This window comes from Myripristis murdjan, chromosome 7 (assembly GCF_902150065.1).
Source record: "Myripristis murdjan chromosome 7, fMyrMur1.1, whole genome shotgun sequence".
NCBI lineage: Eukaryota > Metazoa > Chordata > Actinopteri > Holocentriformes > Holocentridae > Myripristis > Myripristis murdjan.
The window spans coordinates 26,850,727-26,864,866 of NC_043986.1; the positions used below are offsets into that span (position 1 = coordinate 26,850,727).

At 43.0% G+C, this 14,140-nt stretch overlaps 1 protein-coding gene across 5 annotated transcripts in view; it reads left to right on the forward strand.

Moving 5' to 3' along the window:
- The window catches only part of tns2a (tensin 2a), a 58,341-nt gene that overhangs the window by 7,241 nt on the left and 36,960 nt on the right, over positions 1–14,140 (forward strand). For 3 of the 5 annotated variants that reach the window (XM_030054874.1, XM_030054875.1, XM_030054873.1), the window contains 2 exons: positions 11,245–11,350; positions 12,036–12,073. In XM_030054874.1, the coding sequence (XP_029910734.1) occupies positions 11,245–11,350; positions 12,036–12,073 (144 nt within the window). Of the gene's footprint in view, positions 1–1,089; positions 1,193–5,420; positions 5,461–11,244; positions 11,351–12,035; positions 12,074–14,140 lie in introns of those variants that run through there. The other 2 variants (XM_030054876.1, XM_030054877.1) reach the window with 2 other exon arrangements.

Here is a 14,140-nt window from a genome sequence, read left to right on the forward strand (position 1 = left end):
TTTTGCAGTATATGAACGCACCCATACACATATCCATATCATCATGCCTTATTTAAAAAAATATTGATGTCATGAAGACATAGTTGTGATGAATGAGCACAGACTGTTGCAGTGTGTTGCCTTGAAAAGGATACAAATCTGTGAATTGTAATTGATCAGGCATAGATCAATTTCTGTTATTCTGTGTAAATGCAAACACTTCATCTAAACTGACTGGGGCAGAAACTGAGAACAGTGACATGATAAGCTGCTATTATGTTGTGAAAGCCAAGAGAGACAGCTGACCAGGACCCAAACCATATACAGAAGGATGAGTTGCAAAGCAGTTATGTTCAAAAATCATAAATAAGATCAGTAATATCGAAAGCTGTGCTTGCCTGAAAGATACTCATGCCAGATCTCTGTGAAGCAGCAGCTCTGACTTACCTGGTGCATTTCTCATGTTCCACCACTGAGTGCTGCTGCTGGCACACTGCTCACTGCTCTGGACTGTGTCGAGGTAGATGCTGCTCTAAGGTGTGCATATCTCCAGTATATATGCGTGTATGGGTATGCTTTTTTTTATTACTTATAATTCATTTTAATTTCTGGACAGCCTAATTACCCTTAGCCTTTTTCTTGCTTGTCTGGGCAGGGGAGCTCACATGCATCTTAACTTTACTTTTCAAACTACAACAATCAACTACAACAATAAATAAAGGATTCTTTTTTTTTTTAAAGAAGAAAATATAAAACCATAATACAATTTTTTGCACCACAGACAATTCTATGAGAATAATACAATGGGATCAACACAGGAATATTACAGTGATACTATAATATACTAGTGATTTAAAAAATACCATTACGGATGATATGGTTACTGTATACTAATTTTTGAAAAGCTCAAACATGTCAAAGTCCTTTGAAGAATATTCCAGGGATATTATAGTAATTAATCCAGCCAATCCGGTGTGAGTGTGTGCACTCTTCCCTCCTAAAACGGACCAATCAGGAGGGAGAGTTCCAGTAATACTACTCCACACATGCTTTTTTGCTGCCTGTAGCTCCACCCGCAGCCCCAGCACGGAGGGCGGACCAGAGAAAAGAAAACAAGTTATCTCATAGTTGCAGACCATGTTACTGATGGCCTTCCCGAGAATGGGAGACAAGTTTTGAACCGGAGGACAGGAGTAGGGGGAAAATGAGTAAGGTAAGAAATTAGAAATGAGCTTTTTTTTTTTTTTTTTTTTTTTTTTTTTCTGGAGGAGGGGGGATGTTTCTTATTTTACTATATGTTTGTTTTAGGTTATTCACAAGTTTAGTCTTTATTCTGAGTGTGAGTCTGTTAGTGGGATGTGGATGGGATATGCATAATGATGCTGAGTTTTCATGCGCCTATGTCGGAGTTGTGCGGAGTTGCGCACTTTGATTGCGAGCCGGACTGCCTGCTGGGTAGACGCACTGTCGCCCACTGTCTTTTCTGTCCACGTTTTCTGCTCATTTGATCAAATTTAAGGCCAGATTCCGCTGTTTTCAAGCCTGCAGACTGTCACGCAGTTTTTGCACGCGGCTCTCCAAGAGAACACGCACATACTGTATGTATAGTGCGCCTATGGGGCTCAGTAGTGACTTTATACTATATTATGTATCTCATATCAAACTAATGTTCTTATAGGGAGGAATATGCCCGGTAGTTATTTCATAACGATCTTTATGCAGTTTAGTTTAATCACAGTAGCTCAATATATCTGCTTTTAATTAACTGCATTACAGGATTGCTGTAGGTCGTGATTGTAGGGTCTTTGACTTTAAGCAGCGATCAAGAGGCTATCTAACTCACCACACTAACCATATTGGAAACCCGCAAGATTTCCGCATTGCTCCCTGAGAAGTTCACTTATGTGTGTCCTGACAAAGAAAAGTTAGGACGAGGGTCATATGATGCAGTAAACTACAGCCACCCACCCCACCCCCTCCCCTCCACCCCCACCCCTCCAGTGGCATCAGCGCCAGTCAATTATTATCATACTGGACTGTGTATTCCTAACTTTGAGGATTAGGTTTGAGCTGCACAGTTAAAATGCAGGTATATAAAAAAATCTACTTCAGAAAAAGCAAAACTTGAAAATGTACTTGGAGCAAAGTTGCTGAGTAAAGCATGAGTCAACCAGAGGGGATGAGTTGTGGTTTCTGCACAGAACATTGGTCTTGGCTGAGGTACCGGCTCTTTTTGGGCTGTAAATCCAATGGCCGTGGATGAGGGCTGAGTTGCAGTTTGGACCTGTTGATTTTCACTGACATAGACCTGGTCAGAAAATAGAAAGAGAGAGAGTTTACAAGCACATGTATATGAATTAATGCACATGTGTGTCTGATGTGTCTTTTGTCAAGGTTACTTTTAGGAGCACAAGTTGTCCAAAGGGATGCTGGGAACAAAGAGCAGCCATAATGCGGGTGCTTATGTGTGTGCACGCGTGTGTACATGTGCATGCATTTTTTTTTTAATGTGTGTTATGCACGTCCATGTATTGGTGTGTGTATCTATGCCTGCTTGGACTGATGCATGGGCGTTATGTTGTACTTGTATCAGTCCATCAGGGTGGCCTCCATTCATGCTCCCATGTCAGAGTCCCTACCCCACTCTGCAACATGGAGATCTAACATGAGGAAAACAGCGAAGGATTAATAGCAAGATAACATTGTCCAGTCTCTCCAGCCTTTCCTCTAGGGCAGATAACGCTGTGGGCATTAATGGAGCTCTCCTATGTGAACAGTATTTCATGCCTTTGAGGATAATTGGCATCATGCCTGTATTTTGATGAGATAGGACTGTGACAGAGCTTAAAGACACCAGCTTGTGACTGTGAAGTTGCCTGTATCAAATCTTCAGGCATGCTGAGAAAATCTGAGCAGGGAAAGAGAGCAGGTTTGATGTTCCTTCTCTTTCATCTGCTGCTGTTGCCCTTAAGCAAGGCATTGAACTCCCCAGCACCCAGAAGTGAATATATGTACCTGTGAAGTTGGGTTCTCCTGAGAAATGGTGAATGACGGCTCAGCAAACCTTCCATGGATAAACAGAAGTAAGATTTATGGGACACCCACATCGTCACTGCTAAGTTAAAATACTGTGACAGTGCCCAGTCCACGCTCCCCTATGCCAAATAGTTTTGCTGGCTTGAAATTCACAGTGGCAGCCATTCACTCGCACCACAGAAAATCCTGCAGTCCCAGTGCAGAAGCGATGCAGATGCTTCCCGGCTGCTCCAGCAGAAGCAGCAGCAGCAGCAGCAGCAGGATTCTTCACAGCTGAGGTGGTCAGAGTGCCATTGCAATGTGTTTCCAATATCCGAAGCTGGAATCTCATCAGGTCCTAGCTCGCATGCTTTGTCAGCTTTCAGAGCAACATGGATCCCCGGGTGATGTCATCCATGCACTAATGCCAGAACATGGACAACATTTTGAGGCAAAACAGATGAGGAGTTTTGCTCGTAATTGTGAACAATAGTGACAGGGGTGTTGGTGCTGCCGCTGGAGCAATAAGGATAGGGTGTGTGTGTGTATCCCCGGGACTATGGGGACCGTTTTACTGCTGCTGGAGTCGTGAGCGAGTATGCAAGTGTATGTGTGCGTGTGTGTTTGCAGCGAGAGCCGTAGGGACCGGAAGTGTATCATGGCGGCACGCTGACCTCACCTCGGGAACAGGCAGTCTCTGTTCCCTCCACTGCCTGTCCCACCCTTTGGACACATACACACACATTCAGACTAGCCTTGATGAAACAAATGATGCAGGAACTAAGATACAAGCTCAGGGTGGGATTTAAACACGTACACATATAAACACACTCATGCACGGAGATGAATGACCGGGTGTATCACGGATACACAATTAAGAACCGGTGCAGAGTTGGCAACCGATGTTCCTTTCATAAAGCGTAGGTACTTTGGCCTCGTGTTGGGAGTTTTGATGGACATTCAAAGTATTGTGCTACATGAGGCAGGGGAACAAACTTTCCCAGTAAAAAAGTGGATATTAAAGGCCAGTTCCTATGATAAGATTATGATACGATTCATGCATAAATATGTCTGTGTTTAAGGCACACGGGCAACCTAACCATCCAAAAACGATCATTCAAGATTTGAGGACACTTTTTTTTCTATTTTAACTGAAGATCAAGCATGTAAATTCCTTTGATAAACATTTTCCAGACACAGACAAATACATTTGGATTATGTTTGAGTGAAATGAACAAAATGATGACATATAAGTTTGTGTAAAGTAAGTAAGGTTCCATGTTTCCCACAACACAAATACTATTAACTACTATCTTGCTAGAAAGCAAGTCAAGCACTGGCCAAACAGACCGTCAAAAAAGTGGAAATCAGGTGTTTTCAAGACAGCTGGGTGGTCAAGCACCTGTTTTCTTGCAGTAAGGATAAATCTGTCTGCCTCACATGTGGAGCTAATCTGGCTGTAATGAAAGAATATAACTGTAGGGTACATTATGAGACTGTTATGTATTGTTATGTTTTCTTTGTTTGTTTGTATGGAATCTCAAGTCAGACTGACTTTTCAAATTGTAACATGAAAATATTATTTGGTTATGTATTATCTGGTTATTTTTGATTCCAATTGATGACACTATTTATCATTTGAGGAGGAATGTTTCATGCAAAGTTGATACTCGTGGATGAATCATTATTTTTACACAGGACATATGTTGATTCAAAGGATGACCACTTTGGGTCAAAAGTGTTCAGTGTATATAGGCTCCGTTTGGCCCTGGAATTGGTTTGGTTTTTTTAATACGGCCCCTTTAATGGTTTGAGTTGGACATCCCTGCCTTACGGAGACACATTGCCATTATCAATTCACAATCACAGTATTCTTCAAAGGAAAAAAATAAGTCATAGGATGTTCCCCTCCAGGGCAGTTTTGATCTGTGTCCTCAGTGGCCATCTGCTGCTAATTCTAAGGTCAGTGTATCCAGTCCTGTACTCAGTCATGTATCGCTACCACACAATGTTCATCATTGTCTAAATATCAAGACTATTTTTAGAGGGGGGAAAGGGCAAAAGATTTTCCAGGACTGTGTGTGTGCGTGTGTGTGTGTGTGTCTGTGTGCGAATGTCTTTGTCCAAGTCTGTGTATCTACATGTGTGTGCATCTCTTGCGTATGTGTCCAACCCCTCCCTCATTGAATCCGGCTTCTGTTCTGTGACGGCTGGCAGACAGGCAGCAAAGAAGGGGCGGGATCTCTGGTTAGAAAGCATCTCTTTGACTCCAGAAACTCCGGGCTCCTTTTTTTTTTTTTTTTTTTGCCAGACGGCTAAAAATATAAGAAAAAGGGCCTTCTTGTGTGAAGCAGATGTTTTAGGAGAGGTGGGGTCTGAGCTGGCACACGGGAGATTTAATGCAGGGAAGAGGAAAGGGAAGGTTGGCCTTTTCCACTGCCTGTCTGCAGGGACACACGTCTGCACGTGAGTGTGTATGTGTGTCTGTGTGTGTGTGTGTGTGTGTGTGTGCAGCTGATGTGTTTGTGTGTCTGTGCGAGTTCTCTTCCTGAGGTCTCAGGTAGCTGTTTACTGCAAGTGTCAGTTTTGTGGAAGTTGAGGCAGGTCCCAGCTGGTGGAGGCTCTGAGGAAAAGTAGCTGAAAGGATTACATGTGCGCTTGTTGCAGCAACAGTGTGTGCGGTGTGTTTCTTCATGAATTACTCATTGTCGGTGCTGATAAATGGATTCACTTTGGTGAACACGGTTGTTGTTTGTAGAAACGCAATGATAGCGTGTTTTTATCTTTGTAAGGTGTGAGCAGTTGTGTTTTTTTTTCTACCAAACGGATGAAAGAAATGCACGACTCAAATCCTACTTTGAATGCTCCGTTCTTTCACTCTGGTTTCCTCTCCATTTGTCTCCATATTTCTCCCTCTCCCTCTCCAGCAGGAGGAATTACCTAACCACAGCTCGTGTCTTTATTAGGTCAGAGAGACAGTATTGAATAACATGCATGTCTTACCAGTGGAGGATATTTTTCATCCATTACAGTGGTGACAGTAATTACTATCCTGAGGTCAAGGCCCAGTCTTGCAGGTTGTTTTCACTGAGACTCTACCAGCTGTTCTCTGCTTCCTCTGTTCAAGTTGTAAACTTCATCCGCTGTGGTTTTCTGCTGAACTCCCAAGTGGAGCTGGATGGTGTTTAGCTCAACTTGTTACTAAGCCCGGTGTGAATGTTTCGCGTACATGAAAGTGCGCAAGTGTTGTATTATCTGTGACTACAGTGGCAGTTGTTCATCCTGCATCTGAACTGTAGGATTTTCTAAACAGCTTCTCTTGAGGGTTGTGTGACACTACAGCAGCAGTGCAGTAGGCTTGTAAAAAGAAGAGCAGATTGATAGGCAGCGTATCTGTCTCTCTGTTAATAGCTACTTCAGCAGAGGTAATGTAAATGTCATTAAAATGACATTTCAGACAAAAATGACATTCCAGATGTGGTTGTTAAAGGCACTAATTATTCTAATTATAATTACTTCAACTGATGCTTTTGTTGTATGGTCATGTGCATACTGTACATATTACATGCTCGAACTGTGCTGTGTGGCACTGTCAAATGCATGCATTTTTTTTCCATACGGCAGTCTTACAAATGGACAGCCATATATATCACACCTCAGTCTACATCACTGCTGCATAACTTTCCAAAATGAAACCGGTCTGTGCACTGTTACAAAAAATGGATACAGTTAGTATCGAAATCAATTAGTCATCTTAAGATGTAAACCTGTAAAAATGGTACTGTTTGAGGAGACAGTTATTCATGTCTTCCAATGACTGCTTGATAAATTTCAGGGTGCAACTTCCCTCTGCCCTGTGAATCCATAATATCTTGTAATGAAACCCTTCATTTTAATCCTTCTAACTGCAGTTGTAAAATTTGCTTTTATATTTTAGGCATCAGGGGTTGATGCACTTCATTTTATTGTCTCCAGTGGGATGCTCACTCAAACCACCAAGCCACCCTGTCTCCCCAAGTGATACTGTAGGTGGCTGCCACAGTTCGCTTTGTGGCGCGGAAACGCAACACCACAATAGTTGATTGTTACTCGCGATTGTCACGTATTATTTGGTAGCTGGCTCGATCTGCAGAAGGAACTTGAGAATTAGAATGCTTGTTCTGCTTGCACCAATTCATTGACTTTCACTAGACCAAAAACGCTTGATTTACTGTCCATTCTTCCCCCAAAAACCATAGTGTGGCAGCTTATAGTGGTGTCCATCCATTATGAGGCCTTATACAGCAATCGGTAGCAGGGTCATACATCACGGTCTGACCATGATTGCATGTGGTCGGACTATATGGCAGTCTTGATTGTGTCTGAAACAGGAGGAATGTTGCCAGCCTCTCCTCTATGTGTTTATCTCTCTGCCCACTGCACCACTGTGGTTGAATTTGCAGTAATTGGATTGCTTTATTTAAACTCACCGTGGGGCCCATGTGTATACTTGTGTACGCCTGCACACACACACACACATGCAACGAAGCTATCACGCATGTTCGTAGATGTAAATGGCCACAGACTCGAGCACACACATGTATGCATACATACAGGCACACACAAAAACGCCATAATTGAGTGTGGGAACACCCATACACATACATTTATAGATGTCACAGAGTGCAGGCACAAGCGTGCATACTAACACACACAGTGGCTGGCCGGTCTTGCTAAATTGTTGGCCTATTGGTTGTCTATCTGTTTGTTTGCAGCCTCTGAAGTCAAATAAGTTGCGAACGTTTGATGTGGTGGATGTTTACAGGCTCAAGTTCAGTGCTCTCGTGTGAGTCTGAGTGTGTCAAAGTCCACATCTGTCATGCCCGGTCAGTTGGCATAAACATCGGGACAGAGGGACTGAGGCAAAAGGACACGAAGTGGTTAGGTTGGTCATGAGGCAAGGCAAAGGGGGCGATTGTTTTGTTTGAGGTTCAGGAAAGGGTGGGCTGGGAGAAAGGAAAGGCGGCTAAGTGAGGGATTTATGAAAATACATGATTAAGATAAGATAAGATGCCATGAAACTTTAACCATCCCTGTGGGGAAACTGGATAGTTCCAACAGTGAATAGTAAAAAGATACAGCGAAGAAAAATGCAAAGATGCTGTGTAGGAATAAGGCAAAAGGTGGGGGTTATTACAAATATCCCAAATGGCTTTTACAACATTTGAGCCAATTAAGTAGAGATGTTTAGATGAAAAGTATGAAAATATTTGAATTAGGATGTATGCAGGGAGTGCAGGTTTACAGCAGGAAAGCATACCGACTGAAATAAAAGACATAGTAATGGAAATATGGTCGATGTTAAAATATACGATTTCTGAAAGCAATGAAAACACAGCTTCAGAGGGGCCTGCGACTCCCCCAGCCGGCTGCACCGTATTACATAACAGGCATCACCTCCACTTCCACCGACATCGCCCTAAGGCCTACATCCATCCAGGGTGCTGAGGCTGTAGTGTGCGTATGCTGTGGCGGCCGACAGCTGCTGAACATGGCTGGCAGTGGGCGATGCCAGGCAGGCAGCTGTCCAAACACTGTCCTGTCCCGAGAACACAGTCAGAACAGGGGGGATAATGGAAAAGAGTGCAAACAGCTCGCTTTTTTGTTACCAAGGAGGAAAAGCACACACAGAGGAAACAAAAAACCCCTTTATGTGTACATATCAGTTTAATTTGCCAAAGCGGTGAAAACACAGAGGGCTATCTGGACTCAAGGCAGCGCTCTGTGCGATCGCTTACTTTCAGATGTGTTTGCTGCTGTATTTGCATGTAGATGAGTGAACGCGTACGGCCAAACGCATTAAGAAAAGCAACTAGTACGTCAGAAAATCAGATGCGTCATTTCTGGTGACTCATCGACGTTTTAAAAGAAATGACCTCATCCACCTCTAATTTGGATTTTATGCTTGAAGTTGAGAGAACAAGGTGTCAGCTGTTCACTATTACTCCACTGTCCACCTCAGGAACCCTTTCACTCATTTACATCTGTGGAACTGGTTCCTCTTTTTTCTCTGGGACTTTGGAGTTCCTGAGCCACAAATCAGTCCCTACAAATGAGGGAGTACTCTCCAAGTTCCTGGGAGTTATTGGCAAGGAGTTTTAGCACTGAGCATCCCTGAATGTTCAAACATATGACACAAGCAGTGCGAAATTATCAGTTCTGCTTTTTTGTAAAATCAGGACAAATGATTAAAAGATTGTTCTATCAAGAGATCGGTCGGACAGTAATCGAGGGCCCTCATTCTCATTGCTGATAATGAGGCTGAGGGCCAAATGCAGCATCGCATGGAAGTAAACAATCAGTTGTCAGCTGCATGCAAACAGACGACAGGTCCGGTCTTCACCTTGGTCAACAAAGGTTCTCCAAGAGCAGTGATCGAACAGTTGGAACAGTACACGTCCTGCGTCTATGACGCATTAAAATTTGAGAGGACGCAGTAAACTTACTATCCATGTGTCCTTACTATCCATGTGTCCAGGCGACACACCCTGTGTTATCCCTGTGGATGCTAAGGCAGCGCTTTCATTTTCTCCTTCACTGAATGGGATTCTGTGATTCAGTGAAGGAGGCTGATTGAAAACAGAGCCGACTCAGGTAGTTGAGGTGGCTACATAATGATCATATGACATTGTTTTGTGGATAAAGTTTTCAAATTTGGGATTTTATTTGTTTAATTTTCAGGTATTTCTAAAACACATATATCAATCTAACCATAATCATAACCATATAACATCATACACGAGTAGCCGACGCTACAGTTTGTTGTTGATCCTGGGGATGAGAACTCTTCAACTTCATTGCAAGAGCAAATCTTTTTGCAGCTTTTTGGTGGAAATGAGACAGTTGTCTTTATCAGTGTCATGCCAAACCCGTGAGCGTATCATCCTCCATGAATAACTCAGTCACCAATCATTGCTATTTTGAGAAAAAAGTGGTGAAATGTGTAATTCCAGGCCAAGTTTCATCAGAAGCTTATCAGTGGTGTCCATCATATCGTGTGCTATGGATGGACCAGAGGGTTTACACCGGGGCATTGGCTTTTGGCTGGATGCATGCCGCCTTGCGTAACACCTGTGCGAGTCTCTCTGCATGACACCGCACATATATGAGTGGTCCTGTGCTCACATGCTCACACATGTTTTGTTCCTCCTCCTTCCATTATGTATCCATGCGTGAAACATGCTAAGCTACCCAGCTTCTTAGCCCTTGGTTGTTGCCGTTCTCGTGTTCAAAGCCTCCATAGAGTCACCTCAGACTCAGTGATGTGTGGACTTGATCCCATGTTGGGAAACAAAGAGGCAGTCTTGGCGGGAAGGGCTAACGCACACACATACACACACACACACACACACACACACACACACACACACAAAGTGACATCCACACTAATATGTATGCACACGCACACTGACATACAAGGGGGAGAGAGAGCAATAGAGGTACATATTCTTTCTCTCTCTCTCTTTCCATCATACACAGAGAAAGAGAGAGAAAGACATACGAACACATTTTTTCTCTCTTTCCCACACACACACACACACACACACACACACACACACATACACTCAGGATTATAGCGGGGTATGGGTGGGTGGGAACCACAAGGATTATTACTGGAAGAAAGTTACACAACCAGAACAGAAGTTCAACAGACAAAGTACAGAATGGATACACACACATACGTGTCACATACACACACACACACACACACTTGAGATAATTATACGCCCAAGATCTGCCCCAAAGATCAGTTGAAGTATGGCCTCTTCTTCTTCTTCTTCACTTAATACGCAGCCGTTCAAGCTGACAGCCCTAAGCTCCTGTCACTATTACAACCCAGTAAGTCACCAGCCATTATCATGTTTCTCATGAAGCTGCCTTTCTTTCTTTCTTTTTCTCTCTTCCTTTCTTCCTTTCTTTCTTTGGCCATGAAAGGAGTCAGATCAGTCCACTCGCTCACTTAGTGCATTTTGTTTTCTCCCTGTCAGAGGAAAGTACATAGAGGGTTGCCAGAAGAGATTTAACATTGGCCAAGTCAAGCCCCTTGGCCACAGGTCAGACAGGGACTCTTACAGGGTTCTGAGAGCGAGCAGCTCCACGGACTCTATTACCACGTCTGGTCATGTACCGGGTTTCTGTAACAGTGTAAAACTTCTTTTCTTCTTCCTTTTGTGTGTGTGTGTGTGTGTGTATGTGTATGTGTGTGTGCAGACAGGGAAGGGGGAGCCCCACGTCTTCAAGGAGAAGACCTTCAAGAAGAAGCGCCAGTGCAGTGTGTGTCGCCAGGGTGTCGACAACGTGGGCTCCTTTTGTAGAGGTGAACGCCATACCCCCGCTTCTCCACTCTATCTTTTACACACACACACACACACATACTGTCCATTTCCACCACATCCTCTCTTAGCCTCTCTTGCCCAATTCTATACATTTAAAGCCCCTGAGCAATTAGGGCAATTTTTGGCATTTTTGCTATAATTTCATGCTCCTAGACCAAAGATTTTATGTCGTTTTGTGTTTAATTCTAGGGCCATGTTTTTTTTGTTGTTTTTTTTTTAGATAATTGTGTCTTGTTTTTATGACTGTATTCAAAAGAGAGACATTTAAAGACACTTGACCATGACATTGGCTGCATGATGCAGGGTATTGGATGCAAGATATAAGACATAAAATGAAGTTTGTCGGGCCCAAGAAGTCATGATGCAGCCCCATTGCACAATATGCCAACAGAACAGGCTGTGTTTCTGGCAGTGTGATGGTATCAAGATTTGTATTGGGCGTATTGCACAACCTGGCATTCAGTAAACACAAAAAAAGGTCAGAACCGGACAGCCTGAATGTTCAGTGGCAGAATAAACCCACCTCCTGGAATGTAGGAAATTGATTTTGGATGGTGAATATAAATAAATCCTCATTTTTTCAAGACAGTAATCATTTAATCTGTTTTCCTTTGTCTCTCCATCCCCCATGCTTGCCTCTATCCCATCCTCCCATTCTCATTTTAGTATGCAAGACAGCCACTCACAGGAAGTGTGAGGCCAAGGTAAGGACCAGCCACACCCCGCACCACCCAAACATGGTCACGATGGAAAAAACAACACAAAATTTGAGAATTTGAAGTACGAAATAATTGAAGCTATATCATGCTTGTGCATGAGTGAAATATTCAAAGACACCACTGATTTGCAGCTGCAGCATTACAGCGTCAAATAGAAAATATCTACAAGTCATGTGCATGTATTTGTTATGTCTGGGAACTTTTGGATGTCCACAAGAATTTCGAATGAAGTTCTGTGGGTTTGAGAAAAATACCAGCCACGCATGCATTTGTAAAGATGAACTCATTGATGGGACAAGCAGGTTGAAGAGATTAACCGTCTTTCAGATTCACATCATACCTGACTGCAGAAATTACAAACCTTTGCTTTCTGATCTTTAGTCCTGAAGCAATGTCAACATGAACTTCAGCAATAAACTACAAACAGTTGTGGTGTTATGTAAACATGTGCTGCTAACAATTTCACCACATTAAGTTCAACATAAAATTGAAAAAAAAAAGCGGATTATTAACATCTGTGTTCTCTCAAGCAGAGCAAACTATTATGATCAATAAATATGAGCAATGCAAAAAACATTTTCTGCTCACAGTTTCCCTGTGGCTGCAATGATGGGAATACAGGTGCAGTCTATTACAGTCCTGTCAAAGGGTTTAATGCAACAGAAAATCTAATTCATTCGCAAATCTGTGTAACAAGTGGGCCACCATCATGACACCAAAAGCCATACTGAAGACTGAAGGTAGCTCTCTAACCCACTGATCTGGATTCATGAGACCGAGACAGAGTTGGAGAGGTTTGTTCTTGTGACTTCACTAGACCAGAGGGGTAATACGTAAACATTCTCCTTTGAGAAGCATTCCCCTTATGATTTAGTGGGTTGTTATGTCAGGGAAAAGACTCATGACTGACGCTGCGAGAGCACAAGTCCTGAGGTCTCTGCTAATGTGAAGGCCGCTCTGTTGCATTCCTCCAGCAGCGAGCCGAGAGCCTCGCCCCACACTGCTGCCTCTGTGAAAGGGTCATTGATGGACGGTGTAATGAATAGACGGAGGGATGCAGGGACGCAGGGCCGGGGCGGGGCGGGGTGGGGGAGAATGCCAGCCGTGGCCAGGGGGGTGAAGGGAAGGCAGGGAGAGTTGGCAGGCAACGGGCGAAGGAGCGAGTGCCAAGCGTCATGGGCGAAGGCATGTGGCAGAGAAGAGCCTCATTCCTCCACCACCCCTCTGCCCTCTGGCCTTTCATCTGAGGAGAGGACAACCTTTAGGATGAGTTCAGAGATGAAGGGATGGCTTTGAATGCACAAGCACATCAATAATAAAAATTATAGTAATAAAAAAAAAATGAAATCACGATATCAGGTTTTTCAGTACAGCTTGTCGTACGGGTTGTCCAATACTCTGGAATGGAGGATTTAACTCTTATGGTTTTTTTTGGGCTCCGGATTATTCTTTCTCTCATATGTGCTGGAACAAGAGAAGTGATTTGTTTTAAATCTTATTTTATTGTATTAATTTTGACCCGTAAAACCCTTGCCCATAGGCTTCCAGTCTGGGAACACATACAGGTCTGAGTGCAGAGCTCAGGCTCAGGTCAAAATGCATTGTCACATCACATTACGATGTGATGTGATGTGCTCTCATTCAGATGAGATCACATTATCTTAAATCATAGGTAATCAGTTGTAAACCAAACAGCAATGATCGAAAAAAATTGTTTGTTAAAACACTAAGAATATCATTCTGAAGCACTACAGAAGAATTTTGAAGTCAGGAAAAGTTGATTCGTTTAATTGCTCAAAATGTCAAATTGCATCTAATTGCATCACCTAAAATGTTGATTATGTAAGGCTTGAAAATAGGTAATAAGCTCAATACTTGTCCCTGGGGATTATAATGTAAATGAGAGCAAAGTGTCACATTTCAAATCGGTGTATCCTGTTCAAGTGAAATCTTGAAACATTGCAAAGACTCCAATTGTAAAATAGTTTAGATTAATGACTGTAGTGATTTTAGCCCGGTTTTATCCATAAATGCCTGAGGAGTTGAATCCAC